At 38.8% G+C, this 16,552-nt stretch overlaps 1 protein-coding gene across 2 annotated transcripts in view; it reads right to left on the minus strand.

Moving 5' to 3' along the window:
• The window catches only part of Rps6ka5 (ribosomal protein S6 kinase A5), a 132,834-nt gene that overhangs the window by 89,956 nt on the left and 26,326 nt on the right, over nt 1–16,552 (minus strand). Inside the window, exon 2 of one of the 2 annotated variants that reach the window (XM_048361743.1) lies at nt 4,129–4,200. The exons of the other annotated variant lie outside the window; for it this stretch is intronic. Within the exon in view, the coding sequence (XP_048217700.1) occupies nt 4,129–4,200 (72 nt within the window). The remainder of the gene's footprint in view (nt 1–4,128; nt 4,201–16,552) is intronic. 2 annotated transcript variants of the gene reach the window in all.

Here is a 16,552-nt window from a genome sequence, read left to right on the forward strand (position 1 = left end):
CGTGTGAAGAACACAATGTCAACCCCACATCCTGCTCCCTGTTTTCCTCACTAGGACAGGGGTGCTGGTTTCGCCACATTTCCAAAACAGCAAGATGCTATAAACTCTCCAAATGAAATAGATTAAAATTTAAATTTATGCAGGTGATTTTTTTTCAGATTTCTTCTTGTCACACGAACTGTAAAACCAAATCTGTAGTAAAAAGAAAGATAAGGCCATTCTTACCTCAACAATGACTTAAAACGGTAATAAACTTAAAACGAGAATTTACATAAACTTGTATGCAAAATATGTAAATGTGTACATAATACCTTGTAAGAAATATGACCATGGAAAATGAGTAAGCCGGCCTGAATAAATCACTTAAGCAGGATAACAAGAGCTATTAATAAATTTTATTTATAAAATTTAACCTAAGTGACCAGGCAGGGGAGCAGAGAGGATAAGAAGACTGTAGCTAGAGGCTAGATCAAGCAAAAAGTTGGCAAGGCCATATGCCAACAAAGAAGCCAGGTATGGTAAGACACCGCAGCTATGCAACAGGTGATGGAAGGAATATCACAGTCTGAGTTCACCCTGAGCAAAAGCACAAGACTCTATCTGAAAAAAAGAGCTGGGGTCCTGGATCAAGCAGTAGAATGCCTGCTTAACAAAGCCCTTAGTTCAAATCTTAGTAACACATATATACCTGTAGGGGATGGCTATACCTTTAAGACCTGGGACTGCTGGCTGTTAGTCACTCCCACCTTCTCCTGGGTCTGGAACCTCCCCCACCCTCTGTCTATGAGCACGTGTACCACCATGGTGCCGGCTGAGCCAAGAGGCTGGTCCTGGGGGGACCGTAATCTTCCCCCCTCTGCGGGAAGTTCCGTGACACCACCGTGATGGACAGTTCATTAGCCAATCGTTAATACCCAGTTAGTCCCTCCTCTTCCTGCCACCATTACTGTTATATAAACCACTCCCTTGAATAAAACTTTGGGAAGCTCCTGAAGCTGACTCCGAGGTGTCCATGCATACCAGGCCTCCTTGGCGAGTATGGGGGGCGGGGGAGGGCATTCTCGCGGCCACACCCGGTCCGGAGCTCATCCGTGGCCCTTGCTCCCGCATTACTTCCTACTGGCCAGAGGATATGCGTGAGAGCGATAAGGGGACCACACAGAGGGGGCAAATAGGCCCAGGATCTCTACACGAAAGGAGGTATAGAGCTAGCCCGGCATATACCCACAACTTAGCATAAGCCATTTCACATACAGAAGAATGTATAATAAAAAATTAGATAATAACAAATGTTAAAAGTATGTGGAGAAATTGGAATCCTCACATACTGCTGGGTGCAGCCACTTTGAGAAAAAGTCTCAATAGGTCTCACAAAGTCAAATATAGCTAGGAACTAGTGGCCCATGCCTGTAATCCCAGCTATTCAGGAGATGGAGATCAAGGGGATCATGTTTTGACGCCTGAGAAAGAAGTTCATGAGACTAATCTAAAGTAATAACTGGGCAAAGTGGCATATACCTGTATCCCTGCTACACAGGAGGCTGAGGTTGGGAGAACTGCAGCTGTAAGCCAGGCATAAAGTTCATAAAACTCTAACAGAAAAAGTTGAGTGTGGTAGCATGCACCCCAGCTACAGAGAGAAGTGTAAATAGGAACACCATAGTCCAGGCTGGCCCCGGCAAAGAACAAGGCTCTATCTTGAAAATAACCAGTGCTAAACAGGACTGGAGGTGAAGTAGAGTACCTGCCTACCAGGCCTGATGAAGCTTTCAGCTCAAACCCCAGGAACATAAAAGGAGAAGGAGGAGGAAAGAAAAGGGGAGGAGAGAGGAGAGGAAGGAGGGAGAAGAGAGAGTTAAACATGTGAATTGGCAATTCACTCAGGGATAGGGCCAAGAGTAATGAAAACATCATGTTCATGCAAAACATGGTGCTTATAGCAGCATATAAGTGGAAGCGACTCTAAAGGTCATCAGTGGATGGATAAACAAAATGTGGCACATCCATATAATGAACATTTAGCCATAAGGGAAAGCAAGTACTGCTATAATTCCAATGAACCTGGAAACAATGTAGTTTGCCAGTCAGCAAATACTACATTTGTGTGATTCCACTTACAGAACTGGCAAATATATAGATATAGATAGTAGACTAGTGGGGTGCTTTAGGGCTGAGGAGGATGGTGAACTTCAGAAGCTAAAGGGTTGTAATGTTGTTGAGTGCATAACTTTGTAAATATACTAAGACACCAAACAATTCACTTACAATAGGTAAGCTACATAGAGTGTGACATATTTCAGTAAAGCTACTACCAAAAAGATAACAAAGAAACCATGCAAATAAAACAGTCTGTAGACAAAATAAAATTTGCCCTGAAAAGCTTTTCAAAGATGTTACAAATATATTTTCAAGGAAACTGACTCACCACAGGTCTGGACTCTTCCCCTATGAGCAGATACTGCCTTTGAAGCAGGAAACAAAGGTAGGGACAATGGACATTGTTTTGATAGTATTTTAAAGCATTATTTCTTAGCGATAGGGTAGGTGGAACTAGTTTCTACTTTAAAAAAAAAAATACACCTTTACAAATGATCCAAAGGTGAGACTGCACCACAAATTCTCCAGGTTGACAACCACAATAAACTCTTCTGACACCAAAATGCTTACCTCACAGGAATAATGGCAGGGCTTACTCACTGGTTGCTATGTAAGCTGGCACCACACTATATGCTAAACTACTCACCGAAGTTATGAAAGCTTTATATAACACAGCATTAGGCATGAGAGCTCATTACTGACTGACCTGAAGACAATTTACACATGAGAACTTAAACATATATGTATATGTGTAAGATTTGGCCAGTGGCTGGGAAGGATTGTGGAAACCCTGCTGGAAGGTTTGGCACGCAGAAGGTAGGGGTAGATACCCTTCAAGGTACATCTGCAATCCATCACCAGCTACCAGGACCAGCTGAGGATTTTAAGTACAGTGGGAAAGAAAAAAAATGTTATGTTCCTTGAGGTTTTCCCCCTCCTTCCACAGAAAGAGGCCTGGGGCTGTTGAAATTGGCAAAAGAGTTCAGGGCCTCTTCTTCAAGTCTACTGAGCAAAGGAAAAGGAGCAAAGCCAGCTGTCATGGTTTTGATTGCAGAGAAACACACTCCAGGGGCAAGGCTGAAGAGACAGGTACATACCTGTCAAGATCAACTACATAGCTGGCAGGACCTAGTGCAAAAGAAAATGTGTAGAACCTGGTTCGTGAACTTTTGTCAATCCCACAATAACAGCAGACAGCACACACGGGGTTCACTAAGTGTGGGAGTCTCTACAACAGCCCTGGCTAGACAATCAGGAGCCAGTTTGGGCTCCAGAGCAGTAGAAACAGAGGTAGATCATTTTGAGGAAAAAGAAATTTCTGAAAAGCAGAAAATCAAGGTCATCTATACCTAATGTACCCAGAAACAATCAGTGTTACCATTTTTGTTATACATCCCAGAGATGTTTCTATATACATATTGACTTTTATTCATATAATTATTATGAAAATGGCACAGTGTACCATAGCTTATGGATATATATACATACACATACACACACACACACACACACACACACACATCCAAGTTCTATTTTGCCAAACACTTGTTTGGCAACTAAGTTGTCAAACTCAGTTCATTATTACAAATGATGAGCACTGACTAGCAGCATTAAGTGAAGAATGAATGAGTCAATCAAAAATATAAGGCACTGAATAGAGTATTTGGCATATAATAAGCTTCTGTAAATATTAATATTTTTAAATGACTGTGTCCTATATGAAGGTATATTAATTTACATTCCCAACATCAGAGTAAATTTATTTTTGAGACAAGGCCTCAATATGTAGCTCATACTAACCTCAAACTCACAATCTTCCTGCCTTAGCCTTCTGAGAGCTGGGACTTCAGTGTGTGTCACCATGTACATACAACAAGAAATTTTTTTTACATGTTTGCCTTTGTATTTCTTCTGTTCATGTTCTTGAATAGTTTTCCTATTGGATTCCTCATGATTCTAATTTTTTAAATTGACTGCTGTAGTGAGGCTATCAATCTTGAGTAATAGGAGTAACAAGTTCTTCTGACTTACCTCCTGTTCCTAGGACCTTTAGGAGCTCAAAATTTTCAATCCCCACCTTCTCTGCATGTCCTGTTAAGTTAGCTAGAGAAAGAAAGAGAAACAGTGTAAGAAATAATAAAGGGCATTATCACCTGAAGGGGTCTGTGACAGTTTCTGAGATACTGGCGGTTTTACTTCTTTAACTGAACATATACACCAATATTGCTGGTTCAATGATAGAGCTCTGTGTGTGAATTTTAAGTTTTTATTATAATAATGTTTTTAGAACTTAGTATCTAGATATCATTCAAATTTCATGTTCACATTATATTAGGCAAAGTGATTACACAAAAGGGAGCAAACCAATAGGAAGACTGATCATATTTAAGAATAGGAAGAATTTTCTAATTATATTAGCAAGAAAGCATATAAAAGCAGATTGTAAGGCTGGGGGTATAGCTTAGTGGTAAAGCATGTCCACAGTAATTAGCACAAGGCTCCAAGTTGGGTCTCTAACACCAGAGGAGGTAAAAAAGCAAATACTAAATATCATACTATACAGCATCTTAAGCAATGAAAACCATGTAAGCATGTTGTCTAGATACCTAAATAGCTTCATTTCTATGCTATTATTTTGTCACTATGATTAAAGCCTTTGAGCATGAAAATCTAAAAATAAACTTCATCTCTCTTAATTAAATTGTTAACCTAAGAACAAGAGCTCAAATTTACCAACAATACTAACATATATTAGAATAAGACTTAAATATTTACACATATTATTTTACCCCCAAAGATGAAATAACAACATCAATTGCAGAAAAATCTTCTGCCTTTCTTAGTCATTCACATGTCTCAATAAAGTCCAAAATAAGATGAACAAAAGATGTGGAGCTACTTTCCTGCCTAGGAACAAGACACTCAAAACAGGCCTGTGTTGAGCCGTAAAGAGTTGTCTACTGTCTTTCTTAATACTCAAAAGGAGATGGTACTTTGTGGTTGTAGACGGACAAAAGGTAGATAATTCCTAGGAATGGAATCTTTTTGATGGATTAGTGACTTAGATAGAGACAGGAGAACATACTCGCTTACAAACTCTCTGCTTTCTGCAGTGGGAAATATATTTGCAAGTGCAAAGTAGCAACAGGCCCTCACCAGCATGTTGATATTGGATTCCTAGCCTCCAGAACTATGACACAGGATAGTTGTTCACACCACTCAGTCTACAGTATTCTTGGCAGAGACCCTTGAACTAAGAAAACTGGTATTCACTCACTAGAGTTTGGGTCTTCTTTCTAACCATCTAGGTCTCATGCTGAACACGCTGTCCCCAAGATGTTGACTAGATGGGACAGGGACAGAAGTAGAGACCCAGGTAGGCTGTAAATCACACTATCTGAACGGAATGCAGCTTATATACCGAGTGCTACACTGGAATGCTGCATGTATGCACCACTGATCCCCAGTAGCTATTATTCTTTAGACAGATTCCTCATACCTCCTAGGAGAGGCCCATTAGAGCAGAATTTCAGCATTTCTTAGTGTCTTGTATAGCATAATAGCACCAAACCTCACATGCCTCTAAATCCTAACTAAAAGAATTAACTCCTTCCCACAGAAACAGTTTTAAAAAAAAACAAAAACAAAAAACCCTTCCACAAATATAAAAAAATAAGGACTATCAATAAAAAAATAAGGACTATCAACAAACTTTTAAAAACTTAAACTGCACTGGAAGAAGCAACATTGATCAAGATGCATTATAATCTGACTTGGTTAGACTGAAAACCATTTGTGTAAAGACTTAAAGATAATAATCATAAAACTTAAACTGGAGTGAGTCAGCTGATACTTGGCAACATGATCCTATCCATGTTTCATATCTGGTATCCATTCTGATGGGCACACCAAATGTAAACTGGATTAAAATCTAAGGTATTTCAAGGTCTACTTTAAGCTTATCTCTGTTGTTAATTATGTCAGTCTTGTCAAAAGCTTTACAGTTGTTTTTTTTGTTTACACCAATGCATTACTAAACAAAAACAAAGAAAGATGGCCAGGTGCCAGCCAGTGGCTCACCCCATAATCCTAGCTACTGAAGAGGCTGACATCTGATGGTTGTGGTTCGAAGCCAGCTTAGGTAGGAAAGCCTGTTAGACTCTTATCTCCAATAAATTAACAACAACAAAATGGCAGTGGGAGCTGTAGCTCAAGTGGTAGAGTGCCAGTATTGAGCCAAAGAAAAGCTCAGGGACAGCACCAAGATCCTGAATTCAAGCCCCAGGAGAGGCAAAAGAAATAAAGATGTTTCATGCACAAATGGCTTGCACCTATGATCTTAGCTCTAAGGAATTTGAGATCTGAAAATCACTGTTTGAAGCCAGCCCAGACAGAAAAGTCCATGAGACTCTATCTTCCATTTATTAGCCAGGGGAAAAAAAGTTGAACTGGAAATATGGCTCTAATGGTATAGCATTAAGTTAAGTTTAAACACCAGTAAACATCAAACACAATAATTGGTTCCTTGCACCATGAAGGAATAACCTCACCTGTTCCTATACTTAAAATACACTAATACAACATATGCAGAATGGCAGAATACAACTGATGTAATTTTCCAAAATTTTATTACGGTATAAGCCATATAAAATTTAATGTGTTAAGCATTTGAAGCATACAATTTTGTTATTAAATACATTCATAAAATTATACAGCATGCATCTACCTAACTTTCCATTCCTGCAGAACTGAAACTCAACCATTAAACAGTAACTTCCTATTCTCCCTCGGCCCAACCCTTGACAACAAATATTCTACTTTCTTTCTCTATAACTTTGGTTACTCTAAGCATAAGTCAAATCATACAAAATTGTACTTGGTTTATTTCACTTAACATGTTTCCTCTATCCTGATGCATGTGTCAGAATTTTCTCCCTTTTCAAAGCTGAATAATATTCCATTGTGTATAGATACTACATTTTGCTTATTATTCATCTATCAGACACGAGTTGCTTCCACATTTTCACTACTGTGAATAATATGGTGCTGACTATGGTTACACAAATATTTCTTCAAGAACTTGGTCTCAATTCTTACAGGAACTGAAATGTTATGATAAATGGAATTACTAGACCAAGTAGTTTTTTTTTTTTCTTTTCCCTTCCTACCTCCCTTCCTTTTGCCAGTCCTGGGGCTTGAACTCCACATGGGCATTGTCCCTGAGTGTCTTTTCTTTTGCTCAAGGCTAGCAGTCTACCACTTGAGCCACCACGCCACTTCTGGCTTTTTCTATGTATATGGTGCTGAGGAATTGAAACCCAGGGCTTCGTGCATGCTAGGCAAGCTCTCTACCACTAAGACACATTCCTAGCCCTCAACCAGTTTTCTGATTTTGTTTTTTTTTTTCTTATTTATTGTCAAAGGGATGTACAGAGAGATTACAGTTTCATACGTTAAGCCTTGGGTACATTTCTTGTCTGTTTTCTGATTTTAATTTTTTGAAGAACTACCTTTCACAGAGGTGGCTATATACCATATTATATTGCTACCATCATTGCCTAGGAACTTCATTTCTCTATATCCTCACCAAGAATTGATTATGGGTTTTTTTCACTCTGATGGGTACGAAGAAGCAACTGGTATATGGGTTTGGGGGTAGGAAAAAAAAGTAACATACATTTAATTAACCTTGTGACAAACACAAAGCAAAACTGAGTAAGACACATTTTTCTCTTCCTTTCTAGTGTAATGAAATATCTCTTGCAAGAATTAGGTACCACGTTTTACATTTACTAATTTTATCCTTTCATAGGTAGCAATTCACCATTTTCTTTCCGTTCCTTAACAATATCCAATCCTCCAACATGGTACGGTTTTTAAAATAAGAAACTTAAGCTTTCCCCCCAGATTTCAATAACTTTATGATTTTTTCTCCAGTATAAAATAATCCAGGTTCACTGTTTAACAAAAAGATAATATTATGGAATAAAATATCCCATGGAATCCTCCCATAACTGAATAACTACTCTTAATTTTTGGTATATTCTTCTTGGCACATGTTAGCCATAAATCTATGATAGATAAAGGTCTCGCTCCCCTATAGTCTCTTTCCTTCTCCCTTCCAACCCTCCTTATTTCTCCCTCCCCTCCGATCCTCTCTCCCTTCTTCTTTCTTTCCTTCCTTCTCTCTCTTTCCCTCCCCTACCTCTCCTCCTCCTTTCTTCCTCCCTTCCTCCCTCTGTTTGTTCATTTGTCTCATTTTGTAGCCCAGGCTGGCCTCCAACTCAAGATCCTCCTGTCTTATCCTTCCAAGTACTGGGATTACATGTATGCACTACCCTGACCAGTTCAAAAGGGTTTCTTAATTTTCTAGGTAATTTGATCACAAAATATAAATTTTTAAGGCATGTCACATATAATTTTTTAAAGTTGTGAGATGTTTAACTTGAAACCTCCATTCTTAAAGAGGAAAAAAAATCAATAGAAACACATTTTTTCTGTTGCCATAGTTTCTGCTAAGCTGCACAAATGCGCAGAGTATGTGCTGAAATTATTTCGTTAGAAAGCTCAGAAATTATTTCATTAAAGCTCAGAACGGGCTCATTGAAAAACATATTTATAAGAGAAGTAAAAATAATAATGATGCTTTTGAAGCTATTTCAAGTACATTTTTCAGTTTATGACTAAGTTACTCACCTCCTACATTTTATTTAATGAATTAACCATGTATTAAATTTGCACAAATATGTGAGAATATAATTTTACAAACAGGCTTATAGAGCTTCTGGACATGAAGAATATCATCTAGAGAAACTAGTCAGAAAGGCTTACTGGGAAAGATCTGTGCAGTCATTTTATTTTTTTTTAAATCACAAATACCTACAAAAGCCCTTTAAGCTGTAGGATAGGTACTAGGTCTTTACCTAGGAAAGTACAGGATTTATACTGGCAAAAGGGCAATAATGTATAGGCATGGTAGTGCAGGCCTGTAATCTCAGCTTTCAAAGAAGCAGAAACAGGAAAACAAAGATTCCAGGACAGCCTGGCAACTTAGAAGTAGGAGTATAGCTCAGTGATAGAATGCTTACCAGGCATGAATATGGGTTCAACTCTTACTAGCACAGGAGGGAAAGAGATGGCTGGGAAATTCTGGGCTAAACTAATAACTAAAGCAAATGTATATCAGTGGAAAAACTCTACTTTTAATAGAGAATAATAGAAAACCTACTCTAATTTTTTAAACTGTTGTCATGTCCTGTGCAAGTGTTTTCTACAACCTGCATAACCAATACATTGTAAACCTTATTGACGTTTCAATTTTACATAGTGTTTTAAAAGCTCATTGTCCAGAAAGAAATGTCCTCTTTACCTGACTTATGTAACTTTAACCTCTCTATACATCACCTTTATAGTAACAATAAAAATTTAAAACATATATATATAGCATTTTTATTTAGGTACCTTCCACCCCAAGAATTATCTGTGTGAAGCACTGTGAAGCAATACATTTATCTTTTGTGTAGCTACAGTTATACAGAGGTTTTCAATGGCTCTGTTTTTCTACCATTACTGATGAGAATGTAACACTAATTTTATCCTACACATAGATGGCATTTCAAATAAATAGCTTGTATAGAGAAAAGGGAAAAAGAAGAAACCTGTTCTAATTAGCAACATGTTGTTATGTAGAAAACCCAGTAAAAACATAACATAAAATAGGTACACAGAACTAGCTGATCCAAAACCTAGAACGCCAGACTAATTAGGTTTAATTGGATCTCTAAGTTCTCAAGGCCCCTGACATAATGAAAGTAATGTTTGCCAAAAATTACAGTGGCAGAAATACACGGCATGGATGGAAGGAAGATAAAGGAGAGTCTGAATAAGTAGACACTAGAATGAAGAGGCAGGAAGGAACCCAAGAACCATTGTAATGTCTGGTTTCAAAAAACAAAATCCGTGGAATAACTGCTTGAATGCTAAGACTACAAAAGCAAACAGGATAGGATGGATTTCCATTCTCAAAGAGGAACTGAAATTCCATTCTATTTTTTTTCCCTACTGGCCCCTATGGTATGAATTTTGTTCCCCTTCAAAATTTATGTTGAATTTGAATCCCCAATGTGCTAGTGTGAAGACACGGGGGCCTCTGAGAGGTGACTGGACAATGTCATGAAAGACATTGTCCTTTAAAAAAAAAAAGAGCTCCAGAAGCCAGGAGCCCGTGGCTCATGCCTGTAATCTTAGCTACTCAGGGGGCTGAGATGTGAGGATCACCGCTGGAAGCCAGCCTGGGTAGAAAAGTGCCTGTGAGACTCTTATTTCCAATAAACCACTCAGAAAAAGCCAAACGGGGGCGCGGGGGGGGGGGGGGGGAAGAAGAGGGCACTGTGGCTCAGGGGTAGAGCACACAGAGGCTCAAGGACAGCGCCCTCAGTTCAGACCCCAGGACTGTCCAAAAACAGAGCTCCAGAGAGCCTGTTAGTCCCTTCAACCATGTGAGGTCATGGTGAGAAGGGCTGAGAAGCAGTCCTCACAACACCAAATCTGCTAGAGCCTTGATGTGGGACTTTCCAGTCTCCAGAGCTGAGAAACAAGTATCTGCTGTTTATAAAGCAACCAGTTTAACGTCTTTCGAAGAAATGCAAGTGTGGTGACTGTAATGTTACTGACTGAATAAGGAAGTCAAAGGGAGAAGTTTTAAAGTTCCACCACTGATTTTTGAAGTGATGGCAGACAACTCAAAAGGCAGGCCAATGGGCAACTCCAGATAAAGAACTAAACTCAAATTCTGGGCAGACATCATGCCCAAAGTGAGGAGAAAAGTGAGTCTTAACTACTACCTGGCATTAGGAAGCAAGAAGAAAAAGAGCTAGGGAAATGGTTAGAAGACTAACCACGTGTTGAATATAAGCAAAGCTAGGATGTAATACAAGAAGCTCTGTTGACGTCAATGTGGCAGCAGGTGGAAGTGGAATGAGGCTGAAACACCTTAACCCAGAGCTAGCTCAACAGCAATTTTTCTTTAAGAACTGTTAATAATTGGAGGATAAAAGAAAGAGCCACCACATTCCTAGAACATATGAAGCTGTAATTTCCTATATTCTTTTAAAATGGAAAGGTGGAAGGGTTATCATTAAAGATACAAGTCAAACACAAAGAAGTGAGTTATTCGTGTGGTGGCATATCTTTAAGCAGATGATGGGATTATGGCTAAATAGGACAGTGGCCAAAGAAGTGATCTCAAACTGCTTTAAACTCTAAAGTCAAACAGCACTGGCATGTCCCCAAGCATTCATAGCCATAGTTAGAGACCAAGAAAATTATCTCAGGGTCAAACAACAAACTATTTGAAAGAACCATAGGATTTTCCAGGAGACCTCATGGAGTTGTATGTGTAGTCACCAAATTGTTCGGTAATATTACAACTTAAATCACACCCAACCTTTAAAGGCAGTCTGAGAACTCTTAGTGGTGATGACACTCTAATAGGCATCTAGCTGCCAACAATAAAAATCCAAGCTCCAAACTACATGTCCATGAATAAACAAAGCTTGAGTATCAGCCCAAGCCTAACCTAGAAGGTGAGGATGTAAGCCTGGGAAATGGAGAGACAACACCCTTAAAAGAATGTTGACCTTTATACAGCTAATATATGCTAATAAAAGGAAACATGGGCTTTTGTACAATAATGTACATAAATTTTTTAATACAGGCAATTCTGTTCAATGAATAAGGACACAAAACAAAGTAAGGAAAAAAAATAGGTAAGAATCCTATAAAACAAGTTCTCAATTTAGACAAGGAAAAAGATCCATAGACAAAGCAAAATTGGGAAGGTTTTCTGGAGGAAAATGTGTATTACTTATTAAAGTCTACCAATTTAAATATTAATCTCATCCAACAAGACGCATAGAAATATCCATAAAAGTTCCTGACCAAATATTTGGGCACTCTAGACCCCAAAAGGTAAGTAACAGAATAATAGATGTGTGAGTGTGTGTAAAAGTTTGCTAATGCAAATAAAGAAAATGTGACAGAATATTAAATGGAAATGAATAAACGGCTCATTAAGTTATGAATCAACCAAAAAGCTTATAAATGTAAATTATCTATTATTTTTGCAACTTTGATTTTAAAATCATTTTAAGGTCAAATTCTAAGCCTAAATTAACTACACTGTAAACACACAGACTCAAAAGATCTGTGAGTTTTTATATGGCAGTATAGTTTTTCTAATATCCCATCATAAAATGGAAGCATTCATCATTCAGCTTAGTTTCAGAGTTTCACAACACTTGGTCTAAAATGAGAAAAGGAAGCGATGGTAGCAAAGCTCAATGGTGCTTTCAAATCCCTACAGAACATTCCTTGGCTTCTTTCTTCTAAAGCATCAAAGCCAGAGCATTGCTGTGGCGAAGAAAAAAAAAACTGTTAAAACTGAAGGAAGGAAGAAAAGATAGGTCAAATAAGTTTCTTAGGTCCCCAGTTTCCATCTCATTAGATTACACAATTATAGAGTTAAAAATTAATGGACGCAAAGATTCTTTTAAAATGAGCTGGCAGTAACCCTGTGAAAATGGAGGGTTGTAATTACAAATTACTTCAAACTAATATGTGATTTAAGGCTGCTACATTTAAGTGCCAACAGAAATCAAACTGGCACTCCTAACGGCATGTTGTCTGGAAGATAGAAAATGAACGAGTACTGATGAAACACTTTCTCACAACAGAATTAACTGCAGAAGTGATAATAGAATCATAACGGAAAAATTAGGTTATGGCTCAAGAGGAACAGAGTTACTGTATTTTTTTTACATCAGACTAAAATCTGATCCTTGAAAATATTATTTTGGACTATAACAAACTTTGCTATCTTGCATGAAAAGTAGAATTCAAGATATATATATATATATATATATATATTTTTTTTTTTTTTTTTTTTTTTTTTTTTTTTTTTTGGCCAGTTCTGGGGCTTGGACTCAGGGCCTGAGCACTGTCCCTGGCTTCTTTTTGCTCAAGGCTAGCACTCTGCCTCTTGAGCCACAGCGCCACTTCTGGCCATTTTCTATATATGTGGTGCTGGGGAATCGAACCCAGGGCCTCATGTATATGAGGCAGGCACTCTTGCCACTAGGCCATATCCCCAGCCCCTCAAGATATATTAACAAACAAAGATAATTCTACTAGCACTTTGGAAGCTAAAATCTATGCCTTACTGCAATGGTTTGATTTTTTTAAGTGATTCACAAGTTATTTAACTTTTTTTTTTTTTTGGCCAGTCCTGGGCCTTGGACTCAGGGCCTGGGCACTGTCCCTGGCTTCCTTTTGCTCAAAGGTAGCACTCTGCCACTTGAGCCACAGCGCCACTTCTGGCCGTTTTTCTGTATATGTGGTGCTGGGGAATCGAACCCAGGGCCTCATGTATACGAGGCAAGCTCTCTTGCCACTAGGCCATATCCCCAGCCCGTTATTTAACTTTTATTTGCCAATCTTATGAGACATGATTTTTATTATAAATGAAAGTCTAACTTAAGAAGTAATGTTGCAGAGGGGAGAGAAGTGGGAAGGGGGGAAGGAGGGAGAAAAATGAGGGAGGAGGTAACAATTTGATTAGAAATGTGCTCACTGCCTTACGTATGAAACTGTATCCTCTCTCTCTGTACATTACTTTGACAATAAATAAGTTAATTTTAAGAAAAAAAGAGGAATGTTGCTGAGTGCAAAGGGGGTGGATCTACCCTTTATCTCCATAGATCCAGCTTGAAGCATGATTGTCTCTGACCTACCTATAAGAAATTAACAGTTTACAATCAAATATTAAGGGAACCCAATTTTTAAAAGAAAAGTTTAAAAATCTCTACAAAATCCTTTGGATTTGCTAGACTGCCCACTAAATTATCTTTTTCTTCATATTCTTATGAATATTAAGTTCATTCATAAGGGGATAGGTTGGGAGTGATGTGGGAGAAGGATGAAAGACTTTAAGCAGAGGATTAAGGTAATCAGCCCCATGGAAGGTAAATGAGAAAGGAGTTGCACAATGCACAGGGTAATACAGTCAAGGCCTGAAATAATAAAAGGCCACATGGAGGCCCTGAAAGTAGGATAACAGGAAAAAGTCACCTATCAGTTCTTTCCTGAGTTGGTTCCTGACTGGTTTCTTGCTGTGCCTTCTTTCTCCATCCTCCCATGATCTGCAGGTCTGCACTAAGTAAGTGCCCATTCCCACACATCCCCTATCTCTTCTGTATGCTGCTCTTTCTGCTTTGCGGGGTTTGTTCCCCCTAACTTGCTGTCCATCAGCTGCCAGACTTCCTCAAACCTCAAGATGCTCTCCTGGGGCCCTCTGGCACTCTGTACCTTGGACCTCCCTAGTTGTACTTGAACTTTAGACCCTGTCCCTCCCCAGAGTGTCTCTTTTTCGCCCTGTGGTTTGAGATCAGGGTGTGTCTTGTCTAGTCTGTCTGATGCTTGGATATGAATAAACATTCTGGATGTTTGTTCAAGTAGTAAACTGTATAGTTGCATGCAGACTACGACCACTACACAAGACCCATGAAAAGAGTAAGGAGAAGAAAACATGACCGAGGCAGAGAACACCAGAATTTCTTCCTTGGAGGACGTGCACTGGGACACTGCCTTGCTATCAAGCTCCCTTCGGGGCAGGAAGCCCTTGGTGTGTAGAGGTTAGCTGGGCCTGAGTCAAAACATTGTGAGTTAGGAATCATCGTGTGTTCCACAGCACATTTTTCTGGATTATGAAATCACATATTGCTTTTATTTTGTCATGTCTCTTTTATCACATTTTTCTTTGAAAGCGTTTGCAATTATTGTCTCTTATGAATGGTTGTATTTAGGTCATGTATTTATGCACACTTACTGTAAGCTCTACCCCCGAGAGGGCTCCATGCAGCTACCCTCCCCCCACCTGTTTAAGTCTGCTGGCTATCTACTTTAATAAACCTTACACTTATCTCATTTTGTATATATATACTTCAACCTCCTGTACACATGCTATACATGGACTTAGTTATAGGCAAGTGTAGCATGCACTTCGAATCATTGTAAGATATTCCTCCTTTGGTTGGCTTACAATTGTTCAGTTTCTTCATACAAGAAACTATTTGAATTTTAAAAGACTTGACATTACATTTGTTTACCAGTTGTAATCATTCCAGTGGAACCAATAAACATATGGCCAACTAACTCAGAAAATGATGGTCATATTTCACACAGAAAAGGATAGTAAGTAAACAACAGTTAAAGAGAATACACAAAAATATTGCCTTAGCCTGTGTGGCTCAATCCTTCAATCCTAGCTAATTGGGAAGCAGAGAACAGAGGATTTGAGATTCCAGGCAAGCTCAGACATAAGAAGTTTGCAAGACTCCATCTTCAGCAATGGACATATAGGGTGGTACATGCCTGTCATCCCAGTGACAAACGGAAGTACAAATAGGAGACTGTGATTCAGTCTAACCCAGGCATAAATTGAAAATTTTACATCTCAAATATAAACAATATAAAAGGGGGCTGGCAGAGTAGATCAAGTGCATAAAGGGCCTGCTTAGCAAATACAAATCCCTGAGTTCAAACCCTAGTATCGCCCCTCAAAAATACACCGCCTTGCTGGGTGCTGGTAGCTCACTATATAATCCTAGCTTCTTAGGTGGCTGCAATCTGAAGATCACAGTTCAAAATCAGCCTGGGTAAGAAAGTCTATGAGACTCTTTATCTCCAATAAACTACTCAGAAAGCTGGAAGTGGCACTGTGCCTCAAGTGGTAGTATACTAGCCTTGAGCAAAAAGCAGCTCAGGAACTGCACTCAAGCCCTGAATTCAAGCCCTAGGACCAGCAAAAAAAAAAAAAAAAACAACCTTACTGAAAAAAATTAAAACCCATAGTACATTTTAAAATATTCATCCCACAAATATTAATAAGTTCAGATTGAACTGAAGGAACTTTGTAGGGCCATCTAGAAGAGTGGTCAATGGCCAATTCATTTCTCTGTACAGAATAGCTCTGTTTTATTAGTTATGCATGCGCAAATGAGTTATTTAACTTCTCTATGTCTGTGTATCTTCATCTGTAAAATGAAACAATATTGAGCTTTGTATGAAGAATTAAGAAATGCCTCAAAGATTAATAAAACACACCTCTAATGTTTCTTTAAGGACATTATCAGGATCAATTGTATAATGAGGGATTTTCATTGCATCCATGGCTTGGTCCACTGATGCATTCAGAATCTGAACAGGCTATTGGGAGGTGGTGGAACTGTGGAGGTGGGACCTGGTTGGAGGAAACAGGTCTCTGGCAGGCTTGGAGGAACATTTGCCCTGGCCCCTTCCTGCTGCAGTAACTTTACTTCCTGTCTGCCACAATGTGAGCTACTCCACCATGCCCTCTACCACCACCACCATAATGAACTAAACTCCCTGAAACTGTGCT

Source organism: Perognathus longimembris, chromosome 14 (assembly GCF_023159225.1).
Source record: "Perognathus longimembris pacificus isolate PPM17 chromosome 14, ASM2315922v1, whole genome shotgun sequence".
Taxonomy (NCBI): domain Eukaryota; kingdom Metazoa; phylum Chordata; class Mammalia; order Rodentia; family Heteromyidae; genus Perognathus; species Perognathus longimembris.